The 26,873-nt window shown below is 45.3% G+C and overlaps 1 protein-coding gene across 3 annotated transcripts; it reads left to right on the top strand.

Moving 5' to 3' along the window:
- The first annotated feature begins 4,286 nt into the window (after positions 1-4,286).
- LOC103126467 (granzyme B(G,H)-like) lies at positions 4,287-21,069 on the top strand. Of its 3 annotated transcripts, none has more exons than XM_060175261.1 (5): positions 4,287-4,803; positions 18,302-18,449; positions 19,374-19,500; positions 19,700-19,960; positions 20,793-21,069. In XM_060175261.1, exons 1-5 carry the CDS (start codon positions 4,653-4,655, stop codon positions 20,943-20,945), a joined length of 840 nt encoding a protein of 279 aa, XP_060031244.1. In that variant the 5' UTR covers positions 4,287-4,652; the 3' UTR covers positions 20,946-21,069. The 3 variants fall into 3 exon arrangements, with proteins under 3 accessions (XP_060031244.1, XP_007537415.2, XP_060031245.1); XM_007537353.2 differs by lacking the exons at positions 18,302-18,449; positions 19,374-19,500; positions 19,700-19,960; positions 20,793-21,069 and adding exons at positions 6,116-6,263; positions 6,720-6,855; positions 7,052-7,315; positions 8,204-8,483 and having other exon boundaries at positions 4,561-4,803; XM_060175262.1 differs by lacking the exon at positions 4,287-4,803 and adding an exon at positions 17,289-17,383.
- The last annotated feature ends 5,804 nt before the right edge of the window (positions 21,070-26,873 follow it).

The raw sequence follows: 26,873 nt of genomic DNA on the forward strand, positions 1-26,873 counted from the left end.
ACCACCACAAATAGGTCATATATCAAAACACTCTAAAACTCTACAAGAATGGCGTTAAAATATCTTCAATCTTTGATATCAATAAATGTCAATGGCCTGAATTCACCTATCAAAAGACACAGAGTAGGAAGATGGATCAGAAAACACAACCCAACAATATGCTGTCTACAGGAAACCCACCTAACTCAACAACACAAACACAGACTTGAAGTGAAAGGGTGGAAAACTATCATACAAGCCAATGGCCCACAAAAAAGGGCAGGAACAACTATTCTCATATCTGACAAGATAGATTTTAAAGTAGATAAGATTAAAAAAGATAGGAATGGACACTACTTAATGCTCAGAAGATCAGTCAGTCAAGAGGACTTAACAATTATTAATATCTATGCACACAATGAGAAGCCATCTAAATAGATCAAACTTCTACTGAAAGAGCTACAGAAATATATTAACAGCAACACAATCATAGTAGGGGACTTCAAAACCCCACTCTCTCAACTTGACAGATCATCCAGGCAGAAAATCAATAAAGACATAAGGGAGCTAAATGAAGAGATAGATAAACTAGAACTATTGGACATTTTCAGAGTCATTCATCCCAAGAAACTGGAATACACATTTTACTCAAATCCACATGGATCATTCTCAAGGCTAGACCATATGTTAGGCCACAAAGACAGCATCAGCTAATTCAAGAGCATTGAAATCATCCCAAGCATCTTCTCAGACCACAGTGGAATTAAACTAACACTTAACAATCAACAAAAGATTAGTAACAGTGCCAAAATGTGGAAGCCCAACAGTACACTTCTTAACAACTTCTGGGTCAAAGAGGAAATAAAGGAAGAAATCAAAATGTTTCAACATTTCAATGAAAATGAAGACACAAGCTATCAAAATATTTGGGACACAGCTAAAGCAGTACTAAGAGGGAAGTTCATAGCTATACAAGCACACATTAGGAAACAAGAAAAAGCACAAATAAACAGCCTGATTGCACATCTTAAAGACATAGAAGAAGAAGAAGAAAGGAACCCTAAAGCAACCAGAAGGACAGAAATCACTAAAGTTAGGGCAGAAATCAATAACATTGAGAATAAGAAAACCATACAAAAGATCAACGAAAGTAAATGTTGGTTCTTCAAAAGAGTAAACAAAATTGACAAACCTTTAGCCAGACTCACAAAACAAAAAAGGGAAAAGACCCAAATAAATTGGATAGTAAATGAAAGAGGAGATATCACAACAGACACCGCAGAAATTCAATATATCATACGAGGCTTCTATGAACAACTATATGCCACCAAGCTAGAGAACCTGGAAGAAATGGACGATTTCCTAGATACCTACCAACTTCCAAAACTAAGTCAAGAGGAAATGGATAACATGAACAGGCCCATCGCAGCTAATGAAATTGAAACAGTTATCAAAAATCTCCCCCAAAACAAAAGTCCTGGACCAGATGGTTTTACAAATGAATTCTACAAAACCTTCAAAGAAGAACTAATACCTCTACTTTTAAAAGTCTTCCAGAAGATTGAAGACACTGGAATACTCCCTGCCAGCTTCTATGAAGCCAACATCACTCTGATACCAAAAGCAGACAGGGACACAACCAAAAAAGAAAACTACAGACCAATATCTCTGATGAACATAGTTGCGAAAATATTGAACAAAATATTAGCCAACCGGATACAGCAGTATATCAAAAAGATTGTTCATCATGACCAAGTGGGGTTTATCCCAGGCATGCAAGATTGGTTTAATATACATAAATCAATCAATGTGATCCACCACATCAGCAAAAGCAAGACCAAAATCCACATGGTCATATCAATAGATGTAGAGAAAGCCTTTGACAAAATACAACATCCCTTTATGATCAAAACACTACAAAAAATGGGAATAGATGGAAAATTCCTAAAGATAGTGGAGTCTATATATAGCAAACCTACAGCCAACATCATACTCAATGGTGAAAAACTGGAAACATTTCCACTCAGATCAGGTACTAGACAGGGCTGCCCACTATCGCCATTACTATTCAACATAGTGTTGGAAGTTCTTGCCATAGCAATCAGGCAGGAACAATGGATTCAAGGAATACAGATTGGAAAAGAAAGTCAAACTCTCTTTATTTGCAGATGACATAATAGTATACATGGAAAAACCTAAGGAATCCAGCAAGAAGCTTTTGGAAATCATCAGGCAATACAGTAAGGTGTCAGGCTATAAAATTAACATTCAAAAGTCAGTGGCATTCCTCTATACAAACACTAAGTTAGAAGAAATTGAAATCCAGAAATCAATTCCTTTTACTATAGCAACAAAAACAATAAAATATCTAGGAGTAAATCTAACCAAAGAAGTGAAACACTTGTATACTGAAAATTATGAGTTACTACTCAAAGAAATTGAAAAAGACACAAAGAAGTGGAAAGATATTCCATGTTCATGGGTTGGAAGAATTAACATCATCAAAATGAATATATTACCCAGAGCCATCTACAAATTTAATGCTATCCCCATCAAGATCCCAAGCACATTTTTTAGGAGAATAGAAAAAATGCTACAAATGTTTATCTGGAACCAGAAAAGACCAGAATTGCCAAAACAATCTTGAGAAGAAAGAACAGAACCAGAGGCATCACACTCCCCGATTTCAAACTGTATTATAGTTCCATTGTCATCAAAACTGCTTGGTACTGGAACATGAATAGACACACTGACCAGTGGAATAGAATTGAGAGCCCAGAAATGAGGCCCCACACCTATGGGACATCTAATCTTTGACAAAGGTGCCCAGACTATTAAATGGGGAAAGCAGAGTCTCTTCAACAAATGGTGTTGGAAACAATGGATTGAAACATGCAGAAGAATGAAACTGAATCACTGTATTTCACCAAATACAAAAGTTAATTCCAAGTGGATCAAGGACTTGGATGTTAGACCAGAAACTATCAGATACTTAGAGGAAAATATTGGCAGAACTCTTTTCCGCATAAATTTTAAAGACATTTTCAATTGAACGAATCCAATTACAAAGAAGACTAAGGCAAGTATAAACCTATGGGACTACATCAAATTAAAAAGCTTCTTCACAGCAAAAGAAACCACTACCCAAACCAAGAGACCCCTCACAGAATGGGAGAAGATCTTTACATGCCATACATCAGATAAGAGTTTAATAACCAACATATATAAAGAGTTTGTCAGACTCAACAACAAGATAACAAATAACCCCATCCAAAAATGGGGGGAAGGACATGGACAGAATATTCAACACAGAAGAGATCCAAAAAGCCGAGAAACACATGATAAAATGCTCCAAGTCTCTGATTGTCAGAGAAATACTAATAAAGACAACAATGAGATATCACTTCACTCCGGTGAGAATGTCATACATCAGAAAAGGGAACAGCAGCAAATTCTGGAGAGGGTGTGGGGTCAAAGGACCCCTCCTACACTGCTGGTGGGAATGTCCATTGGTCCAACCTCTGTGGAGAACAGTCTGGAGAACTCTCCAAAGGCTAGAAATGGACCTACCCTATGACCCTGCAATTCCTCTCCTGGGGATATATCCTAAGAAACCTAACACATCCTTCCAAAAAGATCTGTGTACACATATGTTCTTGGCAGCACAATTTGTAATAGCCAAAACCTGGAAGCAACCCAGGTGTCCAACAACAGATGAGTGGCTGAGCAAGTTGTGGTATATATACAAAATGGAATACTACTCAGCTGTAAAAAAAAATGGTGACTTTATCGTTTTCAGCCGATCTTGGATGGACCTTGAAAAATTCATGTTATGTGAACTAAGTCAGAAACAGAAGGATGAATATGGGATGATCTCACTCTCAGGTAGAAGTTGAAAAACAAGATCAGAAACGAAAACACAAATAGAACCTGAAATGTAATTGGCATATTGCACCAAAGTAAAAGACTCTGGGGTGGGTGGGTGGGGAGAATACAGGTCCATGAAGGATGATAAATGACATAGTGGGGGTTGTATTGTTAAATGGGAAACTGGAATGTTATGCATGTACAAACTATTGTATTTACTGTTGAATGTAAAACATTAATTCCCCAATAAAGAAATAAATTTTAAAAACTTAGGATGATAGAGTTATGTTTATTTTTCATTTGTTAAAATTCAGGTATTTTGTGGAAAATATGTCTGGTTGTGTAGGTGGTGGCTAAATTCTCACAGTTTATTCATCCTTCAGCAGGGTCCTCCCCATGGTAACTGATATTTCTCTCTCCCTAAATCAGCAGATCAGCTTTCTAAGGAAGGATGAACATCCGATGTGTCTGATTATACCAACTAGAAGGCCACAAAGAAATTAGCCAGTTGGACCTAGCCTCTCAAGATTTAACTTATATAGATCCTATCATTGGGGAGTCAGGTTTCTGGCCTTCAAGAACCTCCATTGCTCAAGACCACATTGCATGTTTTCAATTCACTTTTGGTTCCTGCTCCTGGACTGGTCTGTTCAGATTATCAACTGTGGCCACTGGTGTGGTCAATACATAACTCTCATAAAACAGCCCAGAGAACATCAGCCTGGAGTGGGGGTGGGGACATTCTCATAAAAGCCATCAGGATGGAGCCCCTCTAAAGCAGAGAGAATCTCAAGGTATCTGAGTCCATGAGCCTCCTTGCTCTGCTACAAGATCAAAAAGAACACAGAGCAAACCAGAGCAGCTGCCCCCTGAACAGCCTTCCTGGGAAGATGCACCTGCTTCTGCTCCTGCTCCTGCTCCTGCTGGCCTGCTTCCTGCCCCCCGGTACACAGGCAGGTGAGTGACCGCCCCACCCTCACAGTCAGGGCTCACCCCATGCGAGGCACAGATTACTTGTGCATGATCCTCTGTCTACAAGGAATGTGTGGAAAGCCAATTTCTCTCCCCCAGTAAAGCTCCAGATGATGCTATAGAAGATGATACAAGCAGCAAGGACCAGCAGGGGTGCATCTGATGGAGCACTCACATCACCATGAGCAAGGATCAGAGTTCTAGTTCCCACACCTCACTTGCTCAAGTAGAGATTCAATGCTGCAGGTGTCTCTTTCCCTCCCCCTCTCTCTCACTGCCTACTCGCTCCAGCTCTCTGGGTTTCAACTGAAAAGTAAAAACAAAGAATAAGGGAGGGCAAAATGGCTGCCAGGATCAGTTATGCAGGCACCACCCCATACAAGCAACCAGGAATAGACCAGTTGGGGTGTGTGTGTGTGTGTGTGTGTGTGTGTGTGTGTGTGTGTGTGTGTGTGTGTGTGTGTGTGTGTGTGTGTAGAGGATCAAGAGGAAGGAGAGGGAGATGGAGAGGGAGTAGAAAAGGAAGAGAGAGAAGGATAGGGCGAGGAAGAGGGAGAACAAGAATAACAGCAGAGACATCAGGGCATGTGTCCATTCACAACAAGAATCAGAGATATTACACCCATTTTATCCTATCTCTCCTGTAAGGAAAATGGAAATTTCCAGGTATGGAGGTGATTTAGAGGGCAGAATAGTCTTCTGTGTCTGGGCTGGGAAGTGTGCTCCCATCAGTATCTTTTGGGAAAGAAGCTGAGAAATGAAATCTCCAGAGGGACTCTGATGGTTGTGAATGACCCAGCCCCAAGACCCTAAATTACTTTCTGCTTCTCTGCATTCCTTGGCTACCTTCCAGGTGAGCCCCTGTGACTCAGACCATAAGACTTCTACTTCCAACAATTCTGTCAGAATTCCCCATCTGTTCTCATTATGGTTATGGGAATCACGGCTTCACACAGACAGCAGATACTAACTGAAGCACAGTTGTCTGTCAGGACACAGGAAATCCTCTATGACAGTCTCTAGACCTCTAAGTTCAGTCTAGTCCTCTGAAAGCAGTGTTATTCTAGAGATCAAAACTCACAGGGACCTTACATATGCACTGAAGACAAAGCAAAGACAGCGCAGGTAGTCTCACCTCCAGCACACAGCAGACTGAGCTCTAACTGTTCCCTTCTGGGAGAGGCAGCTGATGTCCTCCCCATTCCCCTACTGAGTCACACCGGCCTCCCAAATACCACAGGCTGAACCTCAGCTTCACCGCTGGGTGCTGCACACCGAAAACAGATGTTTGCTTCAGGGGAGATCCTCGGGGGACATGAGGCCAGACCCCACTCCCACCCCTACATGGCCTGTCTGAAGATCTCAGAGAGAGCATCAGAGTGTTTCTGTGGCGGTTTCCTGATCCGAGAGGATGTCGTGCTGACGGCTGCTCACTGTAATCAACGGTGAGGACATTTCAGGCGAGGGGTTTTTAAACCAGAGGCAGGCCACCTGCCTCTTTCCCAGTCCCTCTGCCAGCATGAGCCAGGATACTCCACACAGAGAAAAGTGAGCAGGGAGATTGGGGAGAGGATGGGCAGTTCCAGAGCCTGGCTGATAAGAACAGAGGGGTCACCCTGCTGTCTTCAGTGCTGGGCTCTCACTACCGCAGGAGCAAACTAGCTTGATTTCACCATTGTTTCAGGAGTGACCAGTGCTGGGACTCACAGGGGCAGCAGGTACAAATACAGCATAGTTCCACCCTCACCTTCCCCCCAGCTGTAGAGGAGTAGAGGATGCAGGCAGCTCAGCCCAGACCTCCATCCCTGGGTCCTATCTCAACAAGCTTTGTTTCCACAAGACCTGTAGGTTCACTAAGCTGCCCTGCAGTGACTCTCTGTCTCTCTCTGCTCCCTATGAAGTTCAATCACTGTCATCCTGGGAGCCCACAACATCGGCAAGTCTGAGAGCACCCAGCAGGTCATCCCAGTGAGCAGAGCCATCCCCCACAAGAACTATAATGCTCACAGCCTTGCCAACGACATCATGCTGCTGAAGGTGAGAAGGCCTGTCTGCCCCTCTTGTTCTCCTGGGTCTCACCTGTGTCTCCTCCCACTCAGAGCTGTCCCTCTCCTCCTTCCCATCCTGGCTGGCTGTCAGTCCCTGTGGCTTTTGGGAGAGGGAGGTGCACAGGCTCATGGAGTGTCCAGTCCAGAAGCCATTACTGAGTGGAATCTCTTTTTTCTTTCCCAAGTTGGTGAGAAAGGCCAGACTGACCTCAGCTGTGCAGCTCCTCAGGCTGCCCAGAACTGGTGCCCAGGTGAGGCCTGGACAGATGTGCAGTGTGGCCGGCTGGGGAAGAACTTCTCCCCATCATCTGAAATCGTCAAACATGTTGCTGGAGGTGAACCTGATCATACAAGACGATTATCAATGTCAGTTGCGTTTTCCCATGAAATATAGCAGAGCCACTCAGCTGTGTGCTGGGGACCTAAACCTAAGGAAGAATTCCTTTAAGGTGAGTCTAAGTAACTGCCTAACTCGACTGACTCTAGTCAGAGTGCATGCTGGGCACTAAAGGGGCCATATGACAAAAGACCTGGGGACTCCTTGACTCCCAGTTATTGATCCCTCCCCCAGACAAAGGAGGAGGAAGACCTGAAGGGGAAACTCAGCAGCCTCCAGGGTCCAACTGGATACATAGGTCCTCCCTTCTGAAAGAAGCATTTGCATCCCTGCCCACTCAGGACACAGGAGTTAGACACACGGTGCTCCTCCTGTGCTCTGGTTCAAACACCTGCCCCCTCACCTGACAACACTGGGGTTAATTTGTCCTTCATGTCAGCCTCAGTGCACTGCCTTCCTCCACAGCTTAGCAGCTGATTGTGGTCACACCTCTCAGCACTTTGTAAGCACAGCTGTGACCTGGAGAGAACAGGGAGATGTGAGAATCTGACAGTGTCCAACCTCCAGGCCCCTGCTGCATGCATCACTGTGCACCCCCTGCAGAAGGAGTTGGCAGCACGGCCCACTCAGGACACAGGACTTAGAGACGAGCTCCCTGCCTTGCACTAATTAAAGCACCTGTGCCTCACCTGGTAGACCCTGGGTTAATGAACCTGGTTACCCTCTGAGTGTCAGTCCATGGCCTCCTGGTTGAATCAGCAGATGGGGGTGGGGCATATCTCCTAGCACCTTTGTAGGCAGCACATTTGCAGACAGGGAGCAGCCACCTGGGGAGCAGTGAGCCCTCACAGTGTCTGTGACTAGGGCTTGGTGAGTGGAGGACTATAGGGGCTGCCCCACCCTTGGCCCCCACATGGAGGCTTTGCAAACAGGGCCTTGGGATGCAAGAGGGCAGGAGCAGGCAGTGAGCTGGCTCAGTCCTTCCACTCTCTGTCCACAGGGGGACTCCGGGGGCCCCCTCGTGTGTAACAGTGTGGCCCAGGGCATCGTGTCCTATGGAGACGAATATGGAGCACCTCCAACGGCTTACACCAAAATCTCCAGTTTCCTGCCCTGGATAAAGGAAACCCTGCAGATGGGGGCCTAGAAGCTGCCTCAACAGCAGACACCTGCCTTTCCTGTGTGAAGACCTGGCTGTGACTTCAGAAACAGCACATGAAACAGCAGAGCAGTGTCCTGTTTCTCTGTCACTCTCACTCTCACTTTTGTTCTCACTCTCAATTTTGCAATAAAAAGTGCATTAAAAATGGTGAGGACCATGAATCTTTTAATTCAAATGTGGGGATATTTTTTTTCCTCCTAAGATCATATGGTATTTATATCAGCATGGGCCATACAAAAGTGTCAGCTTAAGAAGTAGCCATTAACGTGCTAAATCAAAACCCCCTGACTGATTAAATTCACATTCTACCAGTGGATGCCTTGGCAGGGAAAGACCAGATGATTCCGCAGGCTGGACAGGGCCCACATGCTAGATATTTCCCTCTCCTGCTCTAATTGCAGGAACAAATCTCACTTCTCTGAGTTGATGCCGAATCATCCAGCTTGGAGAGGGTAAGGACACTAAACAGTGCCTCTTAGCAGAAAGGAAACTGCTATTATTTCCTGGCCCTTATCTTGGCGCCAATTCTCTCTCAAGTAGCCAGTGACACATTTCATCTGCCTTCTGCTTCCTTCTCTCCACCCTCCCCAGAGCCCCAAGCAGAGCTGTCTCCAGCTCTTCCTACCCATAACTCTCTCTCCTCAGCCTCCCTTCTGGCAAGCCTGAGGCTGAGCACCACCAAGAGGAAGCATGAGTCTCTCTGGTCCTGGGCTCAGGGGAGCTTCTCAGCTCCTACGCTGTCATGTGGAGAAAGGAAGATCTCAGACCATGAGTCCTGCTCACCAAGAAGGCACAGCCTGGGGTCAGCACCCAGACAAATCCCCAGGTCCATATGCTGAGTCTGCATCCTGCCCTTTTCTGCCCAACCTGGCAGGGCTTCAAATCCAGTCCAAGGTGCTCCTGGATGCCAAGGCCCAGTGGATATCAGATGACTGCCTGCCAGCTATTATTTTAGTCACTTCTGGTATATAGCTACTGGAGGACACCTTTTTTGTTTATTTGTTTTATTGATTGATTGATTATTTGATTGATTTTGTTTGTTAGATTGTTTGATTGATTTTTTTGTTTTAAAGGGGTTCCTTCGTGTGTACAAGAAAACACATGTTTTCTCTCAGCCAAAAAGCAAATATTCATTGAAAAACTACTCAATAACACACTGGGGACACAACGAGTATAGCACAGACTCAGGGCTGCTGTTTTCTGTCTGTCTTTCTTCCTTTCTATCTTCTCCCGTTATCTCTTGATAGCTGGCTGTCTCTATCCAATAAATAAATCAAGAATCAAACAATTTTTAAAAGCAGGAGAGGAACAGTCATCAGCATCTCTGTGGCTATGTGCATACATACAGGAGAAATTTACCTCTTCTCCTGGAAAGCAGGGAATGTTGAGAACCACAGGGTCAGGGATAGTTCTCTGTGCCCTGGTTTCTTTCAGCAACTGCTTTGTTTTACACAAGACCTGTAGGTTCCCTTTACTGCACCTCTGGTGAGTTGCTGTCTCTCTCTGCTCCCTATAAAGTTTAATCACTGTCATCATGGGAGCCCACAACTTCAGCAAGACTGAGAGCACCCAGCAGGTCATCCCAGTGAGCAGAGCCATCCCCCGCCTGAAATATAATGCTCACAGCCTTGCTGATGACATCATGGTGTTGCAGGTGATTAGGTCTGTCTCTTGCTCTCCTGGGTCCAACCATGTCCTCTCCCATTCAGAGCTGTCCCTCTCCTCCTTCCCATCCTGGTTGCCTGTCAGTTCCAGTGGCTCTTGAGAGAGAGAGGCCAGCACTCAGCCCAATGTGGTGTCCAGCCAGAGGTCATGACTGAATGGAATCTTTTACCTCTCCCACAAATACACCCAGCTGAAGAGAAAGGTCTAGTTGACCTCAGCCGTGCAGCTCCTCAGTCTGCCCAGCCCCAGGCAACTGGTGAAACCTGGACTGATGTGCAGTTTGTCCGGCTGGGCTGAACTCCTGCCAGTGACAGGACACATGCAGATACACTGCAGGAAGTGAACCTGACCATACAGGATGATGAGAAATGTGAATCCCTTTTCAAAGGTTATAGTGAGCGCATTCAGCTGTGTGTTGAGGATCCAAGGAAGAATAAGATTTCTGCTAAGGTGAATCTGAGCAGCTGCCCCACTTGACAGTATCAGAGTTCTACGTACACTCAGTAGGATAGGGAACTCCAGGTCAAGAAGCTGCCCCCCCCTTTACATCCAGAATGTGTTCTCTCTCATTAGCTCAGAGAAGGGGGGACACCAGGTGAGGAGCACAAATGATATTTGCAACTTCCTGCAGTCATGGTGAATGCATCATGGAACTGCCACACACACACACACACACACACACACACACAAAAAAAAAAAAAAAAAAAGCAAGGGTCTCTGGTGCTGTCCTCTCAAGACACAGGGCAAAAGGTGGTGCTCCCTGCTGTTATCCGGATAAAGCACCCTGCTCCTCTCCTCGCACCTTCTGGGTTCATGAACTTAGCCTACACCTGAGTGTCAGTCCACCACCTCCAACTGATCTTTGCTATAGATGGGGATCACATCCCTCAGCACCTCCGGAGGCTGAGCAGTGAACTGGTAAAGAGAGGGAGCAGCCACCCAGGGAGAAGTGAGACTCTGACAATGTCCATGGTCAGGGCCTGGCAGCTGGGGGCCCAGGGGGGCTGCCCCAGCCTCTGCCACCACACAGAAACACTGCAAAGCAGGAACCTGGAATGCAGGAGGGCACTGCCAGTGTAGAATTGGCTTAGTCCTTCCCTTCTCTGTCTACAGAGGGGCTCAGGGGGGGCCTCCTATCCAACAATGTAGCCCAGGGCATCCTTTCCGGTAGGGAAAAAAAGGAAGAAACCTCCATCAGTCCACACCAGAATCTCGAGTTTCCTGCCATGGATAAAGACCATGAAGAGGAACCAGGAAAAGGCCCAGCAATACAATACACACCTTTTTTTTTTTTTAATTTATTTATTTATTCCCTTTTGCTGCCATTGTTGTTTTATTGTAATAGTTATTATTGATGTCGTTGTTGTTGGATAGGACAGAGAGAAATGGAGAGAGGAGGGGAAGACAGAGAGGGGGAGAGAAAGACAGACACCTGCAGACCCGCTTCACGGCTTGTGAAGCTAGTCTCCTGCAGGTGGGAAGTCGGGGGCTGGAACAGGGATCCTTATGCCTTTCCTTGTGCTTTGCGCCAAGTGCACTTAACCTGCTGCACTACCGCCTGACTCCCACAATACACACCTTTTAAGGAAGAGGGCCAGGGTTTGATTTTTAGGCATCCCAGAGAATGGAAGTACAGTGTTCTGATCTACCTCTCTCACATAGTATAATGGAAAACGTAAAAGGAAAGAAAATCATAAACCCTCTAATTGCAAAGACCCAAGTAGCTTCTCTGAGTTGTTCTAGAATCCCAGGGAGAAGTGCCAGCAACTGAATAAATTTCTCTTCTCTGAGTGAACATTACTGGTTATGTACCCTCACTCACAAGTGCCAATTGTGTTCTCAGAAGACCAATAAACAATTCATTGGTTTTCTGATCCTCCTCTCTCCTCCCTCTCCAGAGCCCCATGTAGAGCTGTCTCCGCCTCTCCCTACCCATCCATGCCTGCCTCTCCTGGGTCTCCCTTCCGCGAGGGCCAAGGCTAAACCCCACCAGGACAAAGCATGACCTTCTCTGGTCCTGGGATCAGGGGAGCTTCTCAGCTTCCCTGTCATGTGGAGAGACGAAGGGCTGAGACCATAGGTTCTGGTCACCAAACAGGCGCAGCGTCAGTGCAGCTCCAGGACAAATGTCCACGGCCCACTGAGGAGGGGAGACATTCCACTTTTGGGAGTCTGAGAATGGAATGACGACATACATACTCCTCATCCTCACCAGTGCTGAGTTCCCTTTCCACCACTTCTGCCCCATTTCAACTCAGGGCCCAGTGATGTTTCTGTCTCCTGACACCCCTTCTTCTCTCCCTTCCTTGAAAGTTCAGTTCCTGGGCTGGCATAAGTGGGCTGCTCAGACCCATCAGCTGTGGCTACTGGTATGATTCTCACATGTCAGTGGGCAGAGGAAGTGGGGTGGGAACCTCCCATAGAAGCCATATTGACTAAAGCACAGAAAATCAGACATGATTTCAAGGCCTGTGCACCTGAACCTTCTTCCGTTGAGGAAGAGGGTAGGGGGAGCAAACCAAAGCAATATGACAGCCTTGTCTTCATTTGCCCTACAGTAGCAGTTAAGAATATATACTGATATGATGGGCTAGACTTCTTTTATTTATTTATTTATTTTTTATTTAAGAAAGTATTAATTAACAAAACCATAGGGCAGGAGGGGTACAATTCCACACAATTCCCACCACCCATTCTCCATATCCCACCCCCTCCCCTGATAGCTTTCCCATTCTCTATCCCTCTGGGAGCATGGACCCAGGGTCATTGTGGGTTGCAGAAGGTGGAAGGTCTGGCTTCTGTAATTGCTTCCCCACTGAACATGGGCGTTGACTGGTCGGTCCATACTCCCAGTCTGCCTCTCTCTCTCCCCAGTAGGGTGGGTCTCTGGGGAAGCTGAGCTCCAGGACACATTGGTGGGGTCTTCAGTCCAGGGAAGCCTGGCCGGCATCCTGATGACATCTGGAACCTGGTGACTGAAAAGAGAGTTAACATACAAAGCCAAACAAATTGTTGAGCAATCATGGACCCAAAGCTTGGAATAGTGAAGAGGAAGTGTTAGGAGGCTACTCACTGCAAACTCTAGTGTACTTCTGCTTTCAGGTATATATTTTGCAGTAGTTTATGGATACGTGTGAACATATGCTCTCTCTCTCTCTCTCACAGAAACTGGTGTATATCTAGGTTTTGGGACTTTGTTAGAAAGTGAACCACCTGAGATGGAATTAGAGTATACTATGAAAGGAAAGGTCTCCCCCGAGTAATGAAGCTGAAGGGTTGTCATTCCACATGTGAAGTCTCTGGACACAGTCTGAAGTGAAGCATGTTGAGGTGACAATCATTGTGTTGGTTAGGTTGTGATCGGCAGATGCAATATTATTTGATATGGATTGGGAGAGGCATATGGGAAAGTGGGCCCTATCCAATGGTTCCAGGACTGGGGGAAGTAGAGGCTCTATAGTGGAGATGTGAGGTTCCTGCTGTCTTAGGGTTCAAAAAGACAATCGATAGTTAATGTTATCATCACACTCCTGTAAGAATGGCATACATCAAAAAGGACAGCAGCAACAAATGCTGGAGAGGTTGTGGGGACAGAGGAACCCTTTTACATTGCTGGTGGGAATGTAAATTGGTACAGCCTCTGTGGAGAGCAGTCTGGAAAACTCTCAGAAGGCTAGACATGGACCTTCCATATGATCCAGTAATTCCTCTCCTGGGGTTATACCCCAAGGACTCCATAACACCCAAACAAAAAGAGGTGTGTACTCCTATGTTCATAGCAGCACAATTCATAATAGCTAAAACCTGGAAGCAACCCAGGTGCCCAACAACAGATGAGTGGCTGAGAAAGCTGTGGTATATATACACAATGGAATACTATGCAGCTATCAAGAACAATGAACCCACCTTCTCTGACCCATCTTGGACGGAGCTAGAAGGTATTATGTTAAGTGAGCTAAGTCAGAAAGATAAAGATGAGTATGGGTTGATCCCACTCATCAACAGAAATTGAGTAAGAAGATCTGAAAGGGAAACTAAAAGCAGGACCTGACCAAATTATAAGTAGGGCACCAAAGTAATAACCCTGAGGCGAGGGGTAGACATGCAGCTTCCTGGGACAGTGGGGGGTGGGAGTGGGTGGGAGGGATGGGTCACAGTCTTTTGGTGGTGGAAATGGTGTTTATGTACACTCCTAGTAAAATGTAGTCATATACATCACTAGTTAATTAATACGAGAGAGGGAAAATTAATTGTATGTTTCGAAGTTTTTCAAAACACAAACTGAATCTTTTCAATATATAGGCTGTGTAATTGATATGCAGACTCTCTCAAAAGCCTAGACCAAGTAGATCAGAAGCAACCAATAGCACAGCTATATACAAGATACTGGGTACTGTACAGCAAACCCTAACAAAAGGACTTTTCAAAGTTAACCCAATTACCAAATAATAGGGCTAGACTTTTAATAGATGCCTCTCTCCACCATCACTGGTCACTTATCAGGAACATCATCATAAGCCATCTTGTGGGCCTCTACAGGACCTTGCCCTCACTGTAGAGAGGCAATGGTAGAGAATGACCCACTCTCCAAAGGGAAGTTGGGTCAACCTGCCCTGCCACTCAATCAAGACTGGTCCTGAAATGAAAGCAACCTAGAACGTTCCCAGCTGTGACCATGCATTGTGATCTCAGACTGACAGGGCCTCAGAGGTTACACAGGCTTCGGTGCTAAATATGAGTAGGCATGGGCTTTAGGTCAGTTAATGGTATTTATATACTTCTCTCATATTTAGAAGCTACTTTCTGCCCTAATCCAGCTTTCCATTCCCCTTCTCAACCCTGACACCATCTTCCCTGACAATACTTTTAGTCCAACCTGAATGTTAGCAATTGGGCTCAGGCAAAATTTACTGAAGTCATGGGCCACATGGAACATATCTAAAGTAGACTTCCTAGTTTCTTCCCACACGAGACCCCTGGTTTCATTTGCTCAGTTCTTACATTTGAGTTCCTCTTTATTGAACAATTTGCTTTATATCTAATGACTTGAAGCCACCAAACTGCAGTCACTACCATGACACCATCCTCATCTCCCTGGGCAGACAACCTCACCAATGTGTCCGAGGACCACGTCTCTCCAGAGCCCTACCCCGCTAGGGGAAGATAGAAATAGGCTGGGGGTATGGATCAACCTACCAATTTCCATTTCCAGAGGAGAAGCAGTTACAGAATCCAGGCCTTCCACCTTCTGCACCCCAGAAAGAATTTTGGTCCATACTCCTAGGGAGGGATAAAGAACAGAAAAGCTTCCAATAGACGGGATGGGACATGGAACTCTGGTGGTAGGAACTGTGCAGAATTGTACACCTATTATCTTATAATCTTGCTAATAATTATTAAATCAATCATAAAAATTATTTTTCAAAAATGCCATGGAGATTAATTAGAGTGAAAGCCTACCATGCATTTCCTTGAAGGAACTAGAGTCTGACTTTAATGGAACTACTAAGAGATATAGTCCCTATCCTATGAGTCGCACCTGTTTATGCATGTTCAAAGGAAACTGAGGGAGGCCATGTGGCCTTGAGACTCAAGAATTTCCTTCACATTTTAGACTCAGAGTTATTGCTCTATTCAGAGTGTCCAAGACAGCCAACTTTTCTCACTTAGGATGTCTATAGAGTACAGGACTCTGTGGTGAACAAGAATCTTCCTGGGTTGGAATCAGCTGAGCAGCTCCCAGGTAACCCCCTCTATCCCTCCAAGTCATTGCTGCTATTATAGGAGCCTGGGAGTTGAATGATGAAAACCTTAAACATTGGATTATCGCCCACTCCATACTGGACTGTCTGTCCCACACCTAGGCTTATAGCCATGAGAAATGAAAACCTTCTGTGCACACAGAAATTTGGATACTGATATTAGAGCAGCTTAGTCATCATAATGAAAAGGAAAACACAAAGCAGATGACTACCAACAAGCAGGTAAGTAAATTGTGTGGAGCTGGATGGTGGCACACCTGGTTGACTGCACAAGGACATAGGTTCAAGTCCCTGTTCCCACCTACAGAGGTAAAGCTTCACAAGTGGTAAAGCAAGGCTGTAGGTTTCTCTCTGTCTCGCTCCCTCCCTATCTCCTTCTTCTCTCTATATTTCTCTCTGTTTTATCAAATAACATAAAGTTTAAAATATTAAGTAAATTATTTAAAAAATCAAGAATAAATAAATTTTAAACAAATTATATGGAAACTGTGCTGTATGCACACAGTGGAGCATGATTTGGCCATACGGGGGGTTGGGGGATAATGAACCTGATATAAATTACAATTTGGAAACCATTTTGTATCTGTGTTGAGAGAAAAAAGTCAGATAAAACAGATAAAATATTACACAAGTTACTTTATATAAAATATCCAGAATAAGAGATTTCAAAGATACATAAAGATATATAAAGCCCTAATCAGGACTTGACAGGAGGCAAGATAAAGTGAGGGGAACAGATCACAAAGTGACTCAGGGCCCATTAGGTAACAGAGGAGCAATCTGAGGGGTAGGGACAGGATGATGAAAAGTTCTGGAACGAGATCGAGGCAGTGGTGGCACAGGCTAATGCATGCAATACATGCCACCAAATTGTGCAATATTAGAAGTTCATTGCGTGGTTTCTTGATTCCAATTCAATTTTAAAATAAGATGATAGATTCGTGTTTATTTTTCATTTGTTAAAATTCTGGCATTTTTGAGAAATATATGTCTGGTTGCAGAGGTGGTGGCTAAATTCTCACAGTTTATTCATCCTTCAGCAGGGTCCATCCCGTGGTCACTGATATTTCTCTCTCCTAAATCAGCACATCAGCTTTCTAAGGAAGGATGAACATCCATCCAATGTATCGGATTATATCACCTATAATGCCACAAAGAATTTAGCCAGTTGGACCAAGCCTCTCAAGATTGAATTTGTATCTGTCCTATCAATGGGGAGTCAGGTTTCTGGCCTTCAAGGACCTCCACTGCTCAAGACCACATTGCATGTTGTCACCTTCACCTTGGGCTCCTGCTCCTGGTCTGGTCTGTTCAGATTATCACCTGTGGCCACTGGTGTGGTCAATACATGACTCTCATAAAACAGCCCAGAGAACATCAGCCTGGAGTGGGGGTGGGGACATTCTCATAAAAGCCATCAGGATGGAGCCCCTCTAAAGCAGAGAGAATCTCAAGGTATCTGAGTCCATGAGCCTCCTTTCTCTGCTACAAGATCACAGAGCAAACCAGAGCAGCTGACCCCTGGACAGCCTTCCTGGGAAGATGCTCCTGCTCCTGCTGGCCTGCTTCCTGCCCCCCGGGACACAGGGAGGTGAGTGACCACCCCACCCTCAGAGTTAGCCTACCTTCTCCAGTTTTCTGAGTCTCAACTGAAAATTAAAAAAGAAAGAATAAAGAAGGGGAAAATGGCTACCAGAATTAGTTATGCAGGTACCAACCCCCCATACAAACATGCGTTCCTAGTCCTGTAGGTGTGTGTGTGTGTGTGTGTGGAGAGAGGGGGGGGAATAATGGCAGAAAAAACAGGGCAGAAATCTATTCTCAACTGTAGGCAGTAGTTATTACAACCCTTATGTCCTATCTCTCCTGTAAGGAAAATGGAACTCTATAGAGGGCAAAATAGTCTTCTGTGTCTGGGCTGGGAAGGGTGCTCCAATCAACATCTTCTTGGAAAAGAAGCTGAGAAATGAAGTCTTCAGAGGGACTCTGATGGTTATGAATGACCCAGCCCCAAGATCCTAAATTGATTTCTGCTTCTCTGCATTCCTTTGGCCACCTTCCAGGTGAGCCACTGTGCCTCAGACCATAAGACTTCTACTTCCAACAACTCTGCCAGCATTCCCCAGTGGCTCTCATTATGGGTAATGGGAGTCATGGTTTCACACAGACAGCAGATACTAACTGAAGCCCAGATGTCTGTCAGGACACAGGGAATCCTCTATGACAGTCTCTAGACCCTAAGTTCAGTCTAGCCCTTTGAAAACAGCATTATTCTAGAGATCAAAGCCTCACAGGGACCTTGGAAATGCAATTAAGCAAAAGCAAAGACAGGACAGGTAGTCTCACCTCCAGCACACAGCAGACTGAGCTCTAAGTGTCCCCTTCTGGGAAGAGGCAGCTGATGTCCTCCCCATGCCCCTACTGAGTCACACCAGCCTCCCAAATACCACAGGCTGAACCTCAGCTTCACCGCTGGGTGGTGCACACAGAGAACAGATGTTTGCTTCAGGGGAGATCCTCGGGGGACATGAGGCCAGACCCCACTCCCGCCCCTACATGGCATGTCTGAAGATCTCAGAGAAAGTGTCTGAGTGCTTCTGTGGTGGTTTCCTAATACGAGAGGATGTCGTGCTGACAGCTGCTCGCTGTAATCAACGGTGAGGACCTTTCAAGGGGTGTATGTGTTTAAACCAGAGGCAGGGCACTTACCTCTTGCACAGGCCTTCTGCCAGCATGAGCCAGGATACTCCACACAGAGAAAAGTGAGCAGGGAGATTGGGGAGAGGATGGGCAGTTCCAGAGCCTGGCTGATAAGAACAGAGGGGTCACCCTGCTGTCTTCAGTGCTAGGCTCTCACTACAGCAGGTACAAACTAGCTTGATTTTACTATTTTTCCAGCAGTGACCAGTGCTGGGACTCACAGGTGTAGGTACAAATACAGCATAGTCTCACCCTCATGTTGCCCCCTAGTTATAGAGGTTGCCGGGATAGCCTGAGGGTACTTCTTCCCCAGCAAGTGCGCTCTGGATTGGAGAGAACTCAACTGGAGCCAACCAAGGCTGCTAACTTCGCAGGAGAGACACTTTGGAACTCTCGGAGCTAGAAAGCAATTCCAAGTGATTTTACTCAGAAAAGCAGCTTGTATATATACTAGCCAAGTAGGGTGGAAACAGGGTGTGACATAGAGAGGGTGGAGCGAAAAAAGAGATTGGTGAAAAATCAGGGTGTGACAAGGAGAGGGGGCGGAGCAGGCAAGAATTCTACCACTGAACCACCAATGCCCTGGAGGGAGGGTGGTGCTTAGTTAACAGTGGTTTATGTAAATAGACCGCAGCTTTGAGTGGGATCAAACCAATGCCATGCAGGCATGCCAATGTTTAGTTAAGCAGGATTAGAGACAGAAGCTTTAAGCCAGGGGAGCTGGCATACTACCCAACAAGAGGTGTAGAGGGCACAGGCTGCTCAGCCCACACCTCCATTGCCTGGGTTCCATTTCAATAAGACTTGTTTTCGCAAGAACTGTAGGTTCACTAAACTGCCCTGTCAGTGACTTTCTGTCTCTCTCTATGCTCCCTGTTAAGTTCAATCACTGTCATCCTGGGAGCCCACAACATCAGCAAGACTGAGAGCACCCAGCAGGTCATCCCAGTGAGCAGAGCCATCCCCTACCTGAACTATAATGTTCACAATGACATCATGTTGCTGAAGGTGAGGAGGCCTGTCTGCTGCTCTCATTCTCCTGGGTCTCACCTGTGTCCCCTCCCACTCATAGCTGCCCCCTCCTCCTTCCCATTCTGGCTGCCTGTCAGTCCCAGGGGCTTATGGAAGAGGGAGGCAGGCACTCAGCCCCGTGTGGTGTCCAGCCCAGAGCCCATGGCTGAGTGAATTCTCTTCTCTCATCCCCCAGTTGGAGAGAAAGGCCAAACTGACCTCAGCTGTGCAGCTCCTCAGGCTGCCCACTCCCAAGGCCCAGGTGAGGCCAGGACAGGTGTGCAGTGTGGCTGGCTGGGGGAGAACTGCTGGCTGTAATAAAAAACATCCAAACACACTGCAAGAAGTGGAGCTGATGGTGCACAATGATTCTCAATGTCAACGTCATCATAAATCATATAGCAAAGCCACACAGCTGTGTGCGGGAGGCCTACAAGGACATAAGAGTTTCTTACAGGTGAGTCTTAGCAGCTGCCTAGCTTGACCGTGGCCAGAGGACTGATTCAGGAGAAAAAGGAACCCACAGACAAGCAATGCAGCAGCCATTCCCCTTCCAGCCTATGCTTTCTCTCCCAGCTACTGTGGGGAAGCCTCAGATAGGAAACACCTGGGAAAACTTCAGCTTTCTGCACCCACGGTGAATGGTCATGGCGCTCATGCTGAAGGAGGGTCTGCAGCACTGCCCACTCAGGACACTGCAGGCAGAGATGGTGCTCCCTTCTGTGCACTCATCAAAGCAGCTGCTCCTCCCCTGGTAGCCCCTGGGCTAATGAACTTGTCCTCCCTGAGTGCAGGCCCCACACCTCCTCCCGAGTTACAGGACTTGCTTCAGGTTACATCTCTCAGTACCTTTGTAAGAGACCTCGTGTGGAGCCAAGTGTAGCTCACTTCGTTTAGCATACATATTAGAATTCACAAGGACCCTAGTTGGAGCCCCCCCAGTCTCCACCCACAGGGGGAAGTTTCACAAGTGATGAAATTGTGCTGCAAATGTCCTTCATTCTCCCTCTCTGTTCCCTCTCCCCCTCTCAATTTCTCTGTGTCTCTATCCAAATTAAGCAAAAATATTTTTAAGAAGTAGAAGCAGATCTGGTGAACTAATAGCATCCACCCAGGGAGTCGTGAGTGACTAAAAGCGTCCCAGATCAAGGCTTGGCACTTTAAGAGAGAAAGGAGCTACCTTACCCTCTGCCTGCACATACAATCCTTGCAAAGCAGGGGCCTGGGAGGCAGGAGGGCAGGACCGCCACTGGGAGAGCTCACTCAGTCCTTCCCCTCTCTGTCCACAGGGGGACTCTGGGGGTGCCCTTGTGTGCAATGGAGTGGCCCATGGCATTGTGTCCTATGGAGATGTATGTGGAGAAAAATTAGGGGTCTATACCAGGATCTCCAGTTACATGCTGTGGATAAAGGAAATCCTGCAAGCACACACAGAAAGCTGACTCAAGGGGAGGACGCCTGACTATGACTCCAGCAACGCTTGAAAAGGCACAGCAGTGGCCTGTCTCTCTGCCCATCTCTCACTCATTCTCTCACTCTCACTTTTGCAATAAAATAAATTTTTTTCTTAAAAATGAGTACCATGGAGCCTTTCATTGAGTATTGGGGGGACTTTCATTCCTGCCAAAGACCATTTGGGTATATATTACAACATTCTCAAGCTATACAAAATTATCCATTAAAAAATCAGCACTTTGTATTGCTATGATGAAAGATCCCACCTTTATTTGGTTGCATGTTCTGCCTCGGGAATGCCTTGGCAGAGCCAGAACAAGTGATTCTGCAGACTGTATGAGGACCACTGATGTGATATTTCCCAGCTCTGCTCTAATTACACTTCACTGAGTTGTTGCAGAATCATGTGAACTGTGCTGTGGAGGCAGTGCAGGAACAGGGGGTGTGCCAACCTCTGAACAAATGACTTTTTTTCTTTTTTCCTGCCAGGCTTATCCCTGGGCTTGGTGCCTACATAGGGAATCCACTATTCCTGGCAGCCATTTTTCTATTTTATTGGATAGCACAGAGAGGAAGTGAGAGAGAAGGTGGAGAGAGACAGGAAGAGAGAGAAAGATAGACACCTGCAGACCTGCTCCACCACTTGTGAAGCCAGCAGCTTGAACCCAGGTCCTTGAGCTTTATATTCTGTGTGCCTAGCCAGGTGCACCACCGCCCCAGCGCTCCTGAGTAAATCGGCACCTCTGAGCAAGTATCTTTGAACTGAATGGACATGGATACGTTTTCTGGGCCCTCATTTACAGGTAACATTCTGGCTCTAGAGGCCAGTGGCATAATTCATCAGTTTCTGATCCCTCCTGTCCACACAGAAATTTGCACACTAATACTGGAGCCGCTTAGAGACAATAATGAAAAGGAAAACACAACCCAGATGACTATCAACAAGTGACTAAGTAAATTGTGCAGGGCTGGGCTGTGGTGCACCTGGTTAAGTGTATATGGCCCTGGGTTCAAGTCCCTGGTCCCCAACAGGGGAAAACATTAGGAGTGGTGAAGCTGGGCTATAGATGTCTCTCCATTTCTCTCCCTCCCTATCTCCTTCTGCCCTCTAAATTTCTCTCATAACAAATAAAATTAACAAATTAAATAAATTTCTTAAAAATTGATTTGATCTGGAGCTCATATTCAGCTTAGGAGCCTATGTGACCTCTGCACCCCTGTAGTCTGAGTTTGCATTCTGTGGTCATGAGTAGGAATGCTCCAAGCTGCCCCAATTTCAGAACTCATCTTCCTCTGGTGGTAGATAGAGTATGTTGTCCAGCCTCCCTTCGAAGGATGGAACATACTCTACCATTGTTGATTTATATTGAGGGCAAGGTCCTATGGAGCCCCACAAAGGGGTTCATTATGTTGTTCCTAATGGGGATGACTAGTGACAATGGATAGAGGGATCTATTTGAGGTCTAGGCCCTTCTTATCTGTGTGTGAATCTCAGGACTCCCCAGCTAGGCTCCCAGCTAATGGGGTGGCCTGAGAGTGACTAAAGAGTCATCACTAAAGTATGCCAGTCACTTGCCCTTATTCAAATTTTGTAGTCCTTACTTTGAAAAGTTTTGCTTTGGAGTGACTGTGGAAAGTGTAGTAGGAAGTAGGTGAAGAGGGTATATAGGTCTAAGTAGACACTATTTCATTAGGAACTTTATGGTGTGTTTTTAGGTCTTTCTACTTGCTTGCTGCATATATTGACGCACAGCAGACTATTTTTCCCTAATTTATGGATACATGTGAACATATGCCCTATCTCATGGGACCTGGTCTATCTATATCTAGGTTTTGGGACTTTGTTATCAAATTAACCACCTGAAATAGAATTAGAGAATCCTATGAAAGGAAAGGTCTCACCCGAGTAATGAGGCTGAAGGGCTGACATCCCTGTTGTGGGGACAAATGAATCCTTCTGCACTACTGGTGGGATTGAAAATTGGTCTAACCTCTGTGGAGAGCTGTCTGGAGAACTCTCACAAGGTTAGACGTGGACCTTCCATATTACCTCGTAATTCCTCTCCTCGGGAATTACTCCAAGGACTCTATAACAACCAACCAAAAAGATTTGTGTACACCTATCTTCATGGCAGCACAATTTGTAATAGATAAAACCTGGAAGCAACCCAGGTGCCCAACAACAGTTGAATGGCTGAGAAAGCTGTGGTACGTATACAGAATAGAATACTATGCAGCTATGAAGAACAATGAACCCACCAAGATGGCTTAGATGGAGTTAGAAGGAATTATGTTAAGTGAGCTAAGTCAAAGACAAAGACAAGTATGGGATGATCATAAACTGAAGTTGAGAAAGAAGAACAGAAAGGGAAACTCAAAGCAGAATTTGACTGAATTTGGAGTAGGGCACCAAAGTAAAAATCTTTGGGTTTAGGGTGAGGGTAGAAGTTCAGCTTCACTGGGGGTGGGGGGGGAGGATGGGATGGAACAGTCTTTTGGTGGTGGGAATGGTGTTTATGTATACTCCTATTAGCTTGTAGTCATATAAATCACTATTTAATTAATATGAGAGGGGAAATGTTGATTGAATGTCTCATACTTTTTAATTCACAGGTCATAGTCTCAGTCTTTGACATTTTGATTCTCCTGTAGCTTAGACCAGGGAAAAAAGAAGCAACTGGTGGCATTACTCTATAAGACATAGCTATATACAAATAATTTCAAAGGACATAAATTATGGTAATGTTGTGTATGATATAGCAAATCCTAACAAAGGGACTTTCAAAGTTAACTCAGTTGCCAAATAATTTGCTTACAGCAATAACTATCTATTGCCTTCCTAAAACCTAAGATAGCAGAAACATCCTGGTTCCTCTACAAAACCTGTATTTCCCCCAGTCCTGGAACCTCTAAGGTGGGGCTCACTTTCCTGCATGCTTCTCTGAATTCATACCAAATGATACTGCATCTGCTGATCCAGCCTAATCAATGCAACGAGTATCACCTCAGCATGCTTCACTTCAGACTGTGTCCAGAAAAGTCAGGTGTGGAATGTCAACCCTCCAGCCTCATTACTCCAGAGCTACTCTCTTCCCTGATCCAGCTTTCTTTTTTTATTAATTTATTTATTTAAGAAAGGAGACATTAACAAAATCATAGGATGGGGGATAAAACTCCACACAATTCCTGCCACCCAATCTCCATATCCCATCCCCACCCAATAGCTTTCCCATTCTCTATCCCTCTGGGAGCATGGACCCAGGGTCGTTGTGGGTTGCAGAAGGTGGGAGGTCTAGCTTCTGTAATTTCTTCCCCGCTGAACATGGGCATTGACTGGTCAATCAATACTCCCAGTCTGCCTCTCTCTTTCCCTAGTAGGGTGAGTCTCTGGGAAAGCGGAGCTCTAGGACATATTGGTGGGGTCTTCAGTCCAGGGAAGCCTGGCAGGCATCCTGATGGCATCTGGAACCTGGTGGTTGAAAAGAGAGTTAACGTACAAAGCCAAACAAATTGTTGAAGACCTGATCCAGCTTTCTAGCCTTTTTTCTATCCATAATATAATCTCCCCAGACAAAAACTTGGGTCCACCAGCATATCAGGTGTCAGGCTCAGGAAAAAAACTAGTATAGTCAATGGGCCCTTTGGAATATAACTAAAATAGACCTACTAGCTATCTTCAAAATAAGGACCCCAAATCTTTATCTGTAATATTCCAGCCTTTAGGTTCATCATTAGTCAACAATTTGTTTGGCTTTTTCTTTAACTAGTGTTTGGATGTTGACCTCATTATTTTGTGCTTCAACTTTTGAAGGGCTTTTAGCTGGAGTCTTGTCCTGGTTCATTTCTCCAATATTTCTTCTTGTTGGTTTAACCATTCTATATAGTATGTTATGAGGTCCCTCTCTCAGTACTTTTCAGGTTACTGATCACTCTTGCCTGGATTGACTTGTGTCTAAGTAAGGTAATTAAAGGGTTCATAGTTGTGGAAACTGACAGTTGTTTCAATATTATTTTTATCCCTGAGTTGGAGCACAGTGGCTTAAAAGCCTCTTTTGTTCTTTTTCTTCCCTGTAGGCTATGGGAGCCTGAGGGTTTTTAAACTATAAATAGGCTTCTTAGTTTAATCCCTCACTCCTGGCCAAGAGATAAAGCAGGGTGGGGCAGAGATAACCCAGTGTTTATGCAAAGAGACTCTCACAGCCCCACTGCTAGGACACTGAGGTATATATCTTCTCCTGAATTTCCTCTTTAGTTCTCTGTCCCCTAGTGTCAGCACAGGGCCTCTCCCGTGCTACTGAAGCTTCTGAGGACAGTAGCAATAGAGACTCACAGTTCCATTTGGTGAGTCTTAAGGGACTCTCTCCGTTCAGCCATTTTTTTGTTGGTGAAACAGACTGGAGTTGGTGTCTCAACTGGTAAACTGCCAGACTGTTGCCAGCCACTTAATCTCTCCCTAGGTTCCTCTCTGTCCACAAGCTACACATATTTGCACTCAACGGTGATTTGGCAGGTTCCTGAAGTCATTTTAGTCCTGTCTTGTTGCAGTCTCAGATGATCTCCTTTGGTATTCCTACTTGACCTGGGAGAGGAGAGCAGAGGAGAAAAACACAACTGCTGCTTTGTTTGGCTTTTTATGTTAACTCTTTTTTCAGCCACCAGGTTCCAGATGCTAACATAATGCCAATCAAACTTCCCGGGCAGATGACCAGCAAGGTGTCCTAGAGCCCCGCTTCCCCAGAATCCTGCCCCACTAGGTGAAGCAAGAGACAGGCTGTGAGTATGGATAGACCTGTCAATGCCCATGTTCAGCAGAAAACTAATTACAGAAGCCAGACCTTCCACCTGCTACACCCCATAACAACCCTGGGTCTATACTCCCAGAGGGTTAAAGAATAGGAAATCTAACCTATAGAAAGGGGATGGGATATAGAGTTCTGGTAGTGGGAGTTGTGTGGAGTTACACCCCATTTATCCTATGGTTTTGTCAGTGACTGCTATTTATAAATAAAAATCTTGGAAAAATTGACTAAATAATAAATAAGTAAACAAATTTTAAATATTATAATACAAAAACTTGTGCATACACACCGTGGAGCATGATTTAGGGGGGGGAATGAACCTGGATTAAATTACAATTTGGAAACCATTTTGTATCTGTGTTGAGAGAAAAAAGTCAGATAAAACAGATGAAATATTACACAAGTTACTTTATATAAAATATCCAGAATATGAGAGCTGGTAGATACATAAAGATGATTAGGACTTGACAGGAGGCAAGATAAGGTGAGGGGAACAGATCACAAAGTGACTCAGGGCCCATTAGGTAACAGAGGAGCAATCTGAGGGGTAGGGACAGGATGATGAAAAGTTCTGGAACAAGACTGAGGCAGTGGTGACACAGGCTAATGCATTCAATACATGCCACCAAATAGTGCAATATTAGAAGTTCATTGCATGGTTTCTTGATTTCAATTCAATTTTAAATTAAGATGATAGATTCATGTTTATTTTTCATTTGTTAAAAATCAGGTATTTATGAGACAAATGTGTCTGGTTGCATAGGTGGTGGCTAAATTCTCACTGTTTATTCATCCTTCAGCAGGGTGGGTCCTCCTCATCTTCACTTATATTTCTCTTGCCTAAATCAGCATATCAGCTTTCTAAGGAAGGATGAACATCCGATGTGTCTGATTATACCAACTAGAAGGCCACAAAGAAATTAGCCAGTTGGACCAAGCCTCTCAAGATTGAATTTGTATCTGTCCTATCAATGGGGAGTCAGGTTTCTGGCCTTCAAGGACCTCCACTGCTCAAGACCACATTGCATGTTGTCACCTTCAACCTGGGCTCCTGCTCCTGGTCTGGTCTGTTCAGATTATCACCTGTGGCCACTGGTGTGGTCAATACATGACTCT

This window comes from Erinaceus europaeus, chromosome 16 (genome assembly GCF_950295315.1).
Source record: "Erinaceus europaeus chromosome 16, mEriEur2.1, whole genome shotgun sequence".
Lineage (NCBI taxonomy): Eukaryota > Metazoa > Chordata > Mammalia > Eulipotyphla > Erinaceidae > Erinaceus > Erinaceus europaeus.

Coding starts and splice junctions, on each gene's coding strand:
- LOC103126467 (XM_007537353.2), top strand. CDS start 4,653: ATGAGCCTCCTTGCTCTGCTACAAGATCAAAAAGAACACAGAGCAAAC. Junction 4,804..6,115: donor GCCCCCCGGTACACAGGCAG/GTGAGTGACCGC, acceptor TGTTTGCTTCAG/GGGAGATCCTCGGGGGACAT. Junction 6,264..6,719: donor GCTGCTCACTGTAATCAACG/GTGAGGACATTT, acceptor CTCCCTATGAAG/TTCAATCACTGTCATCCTGG.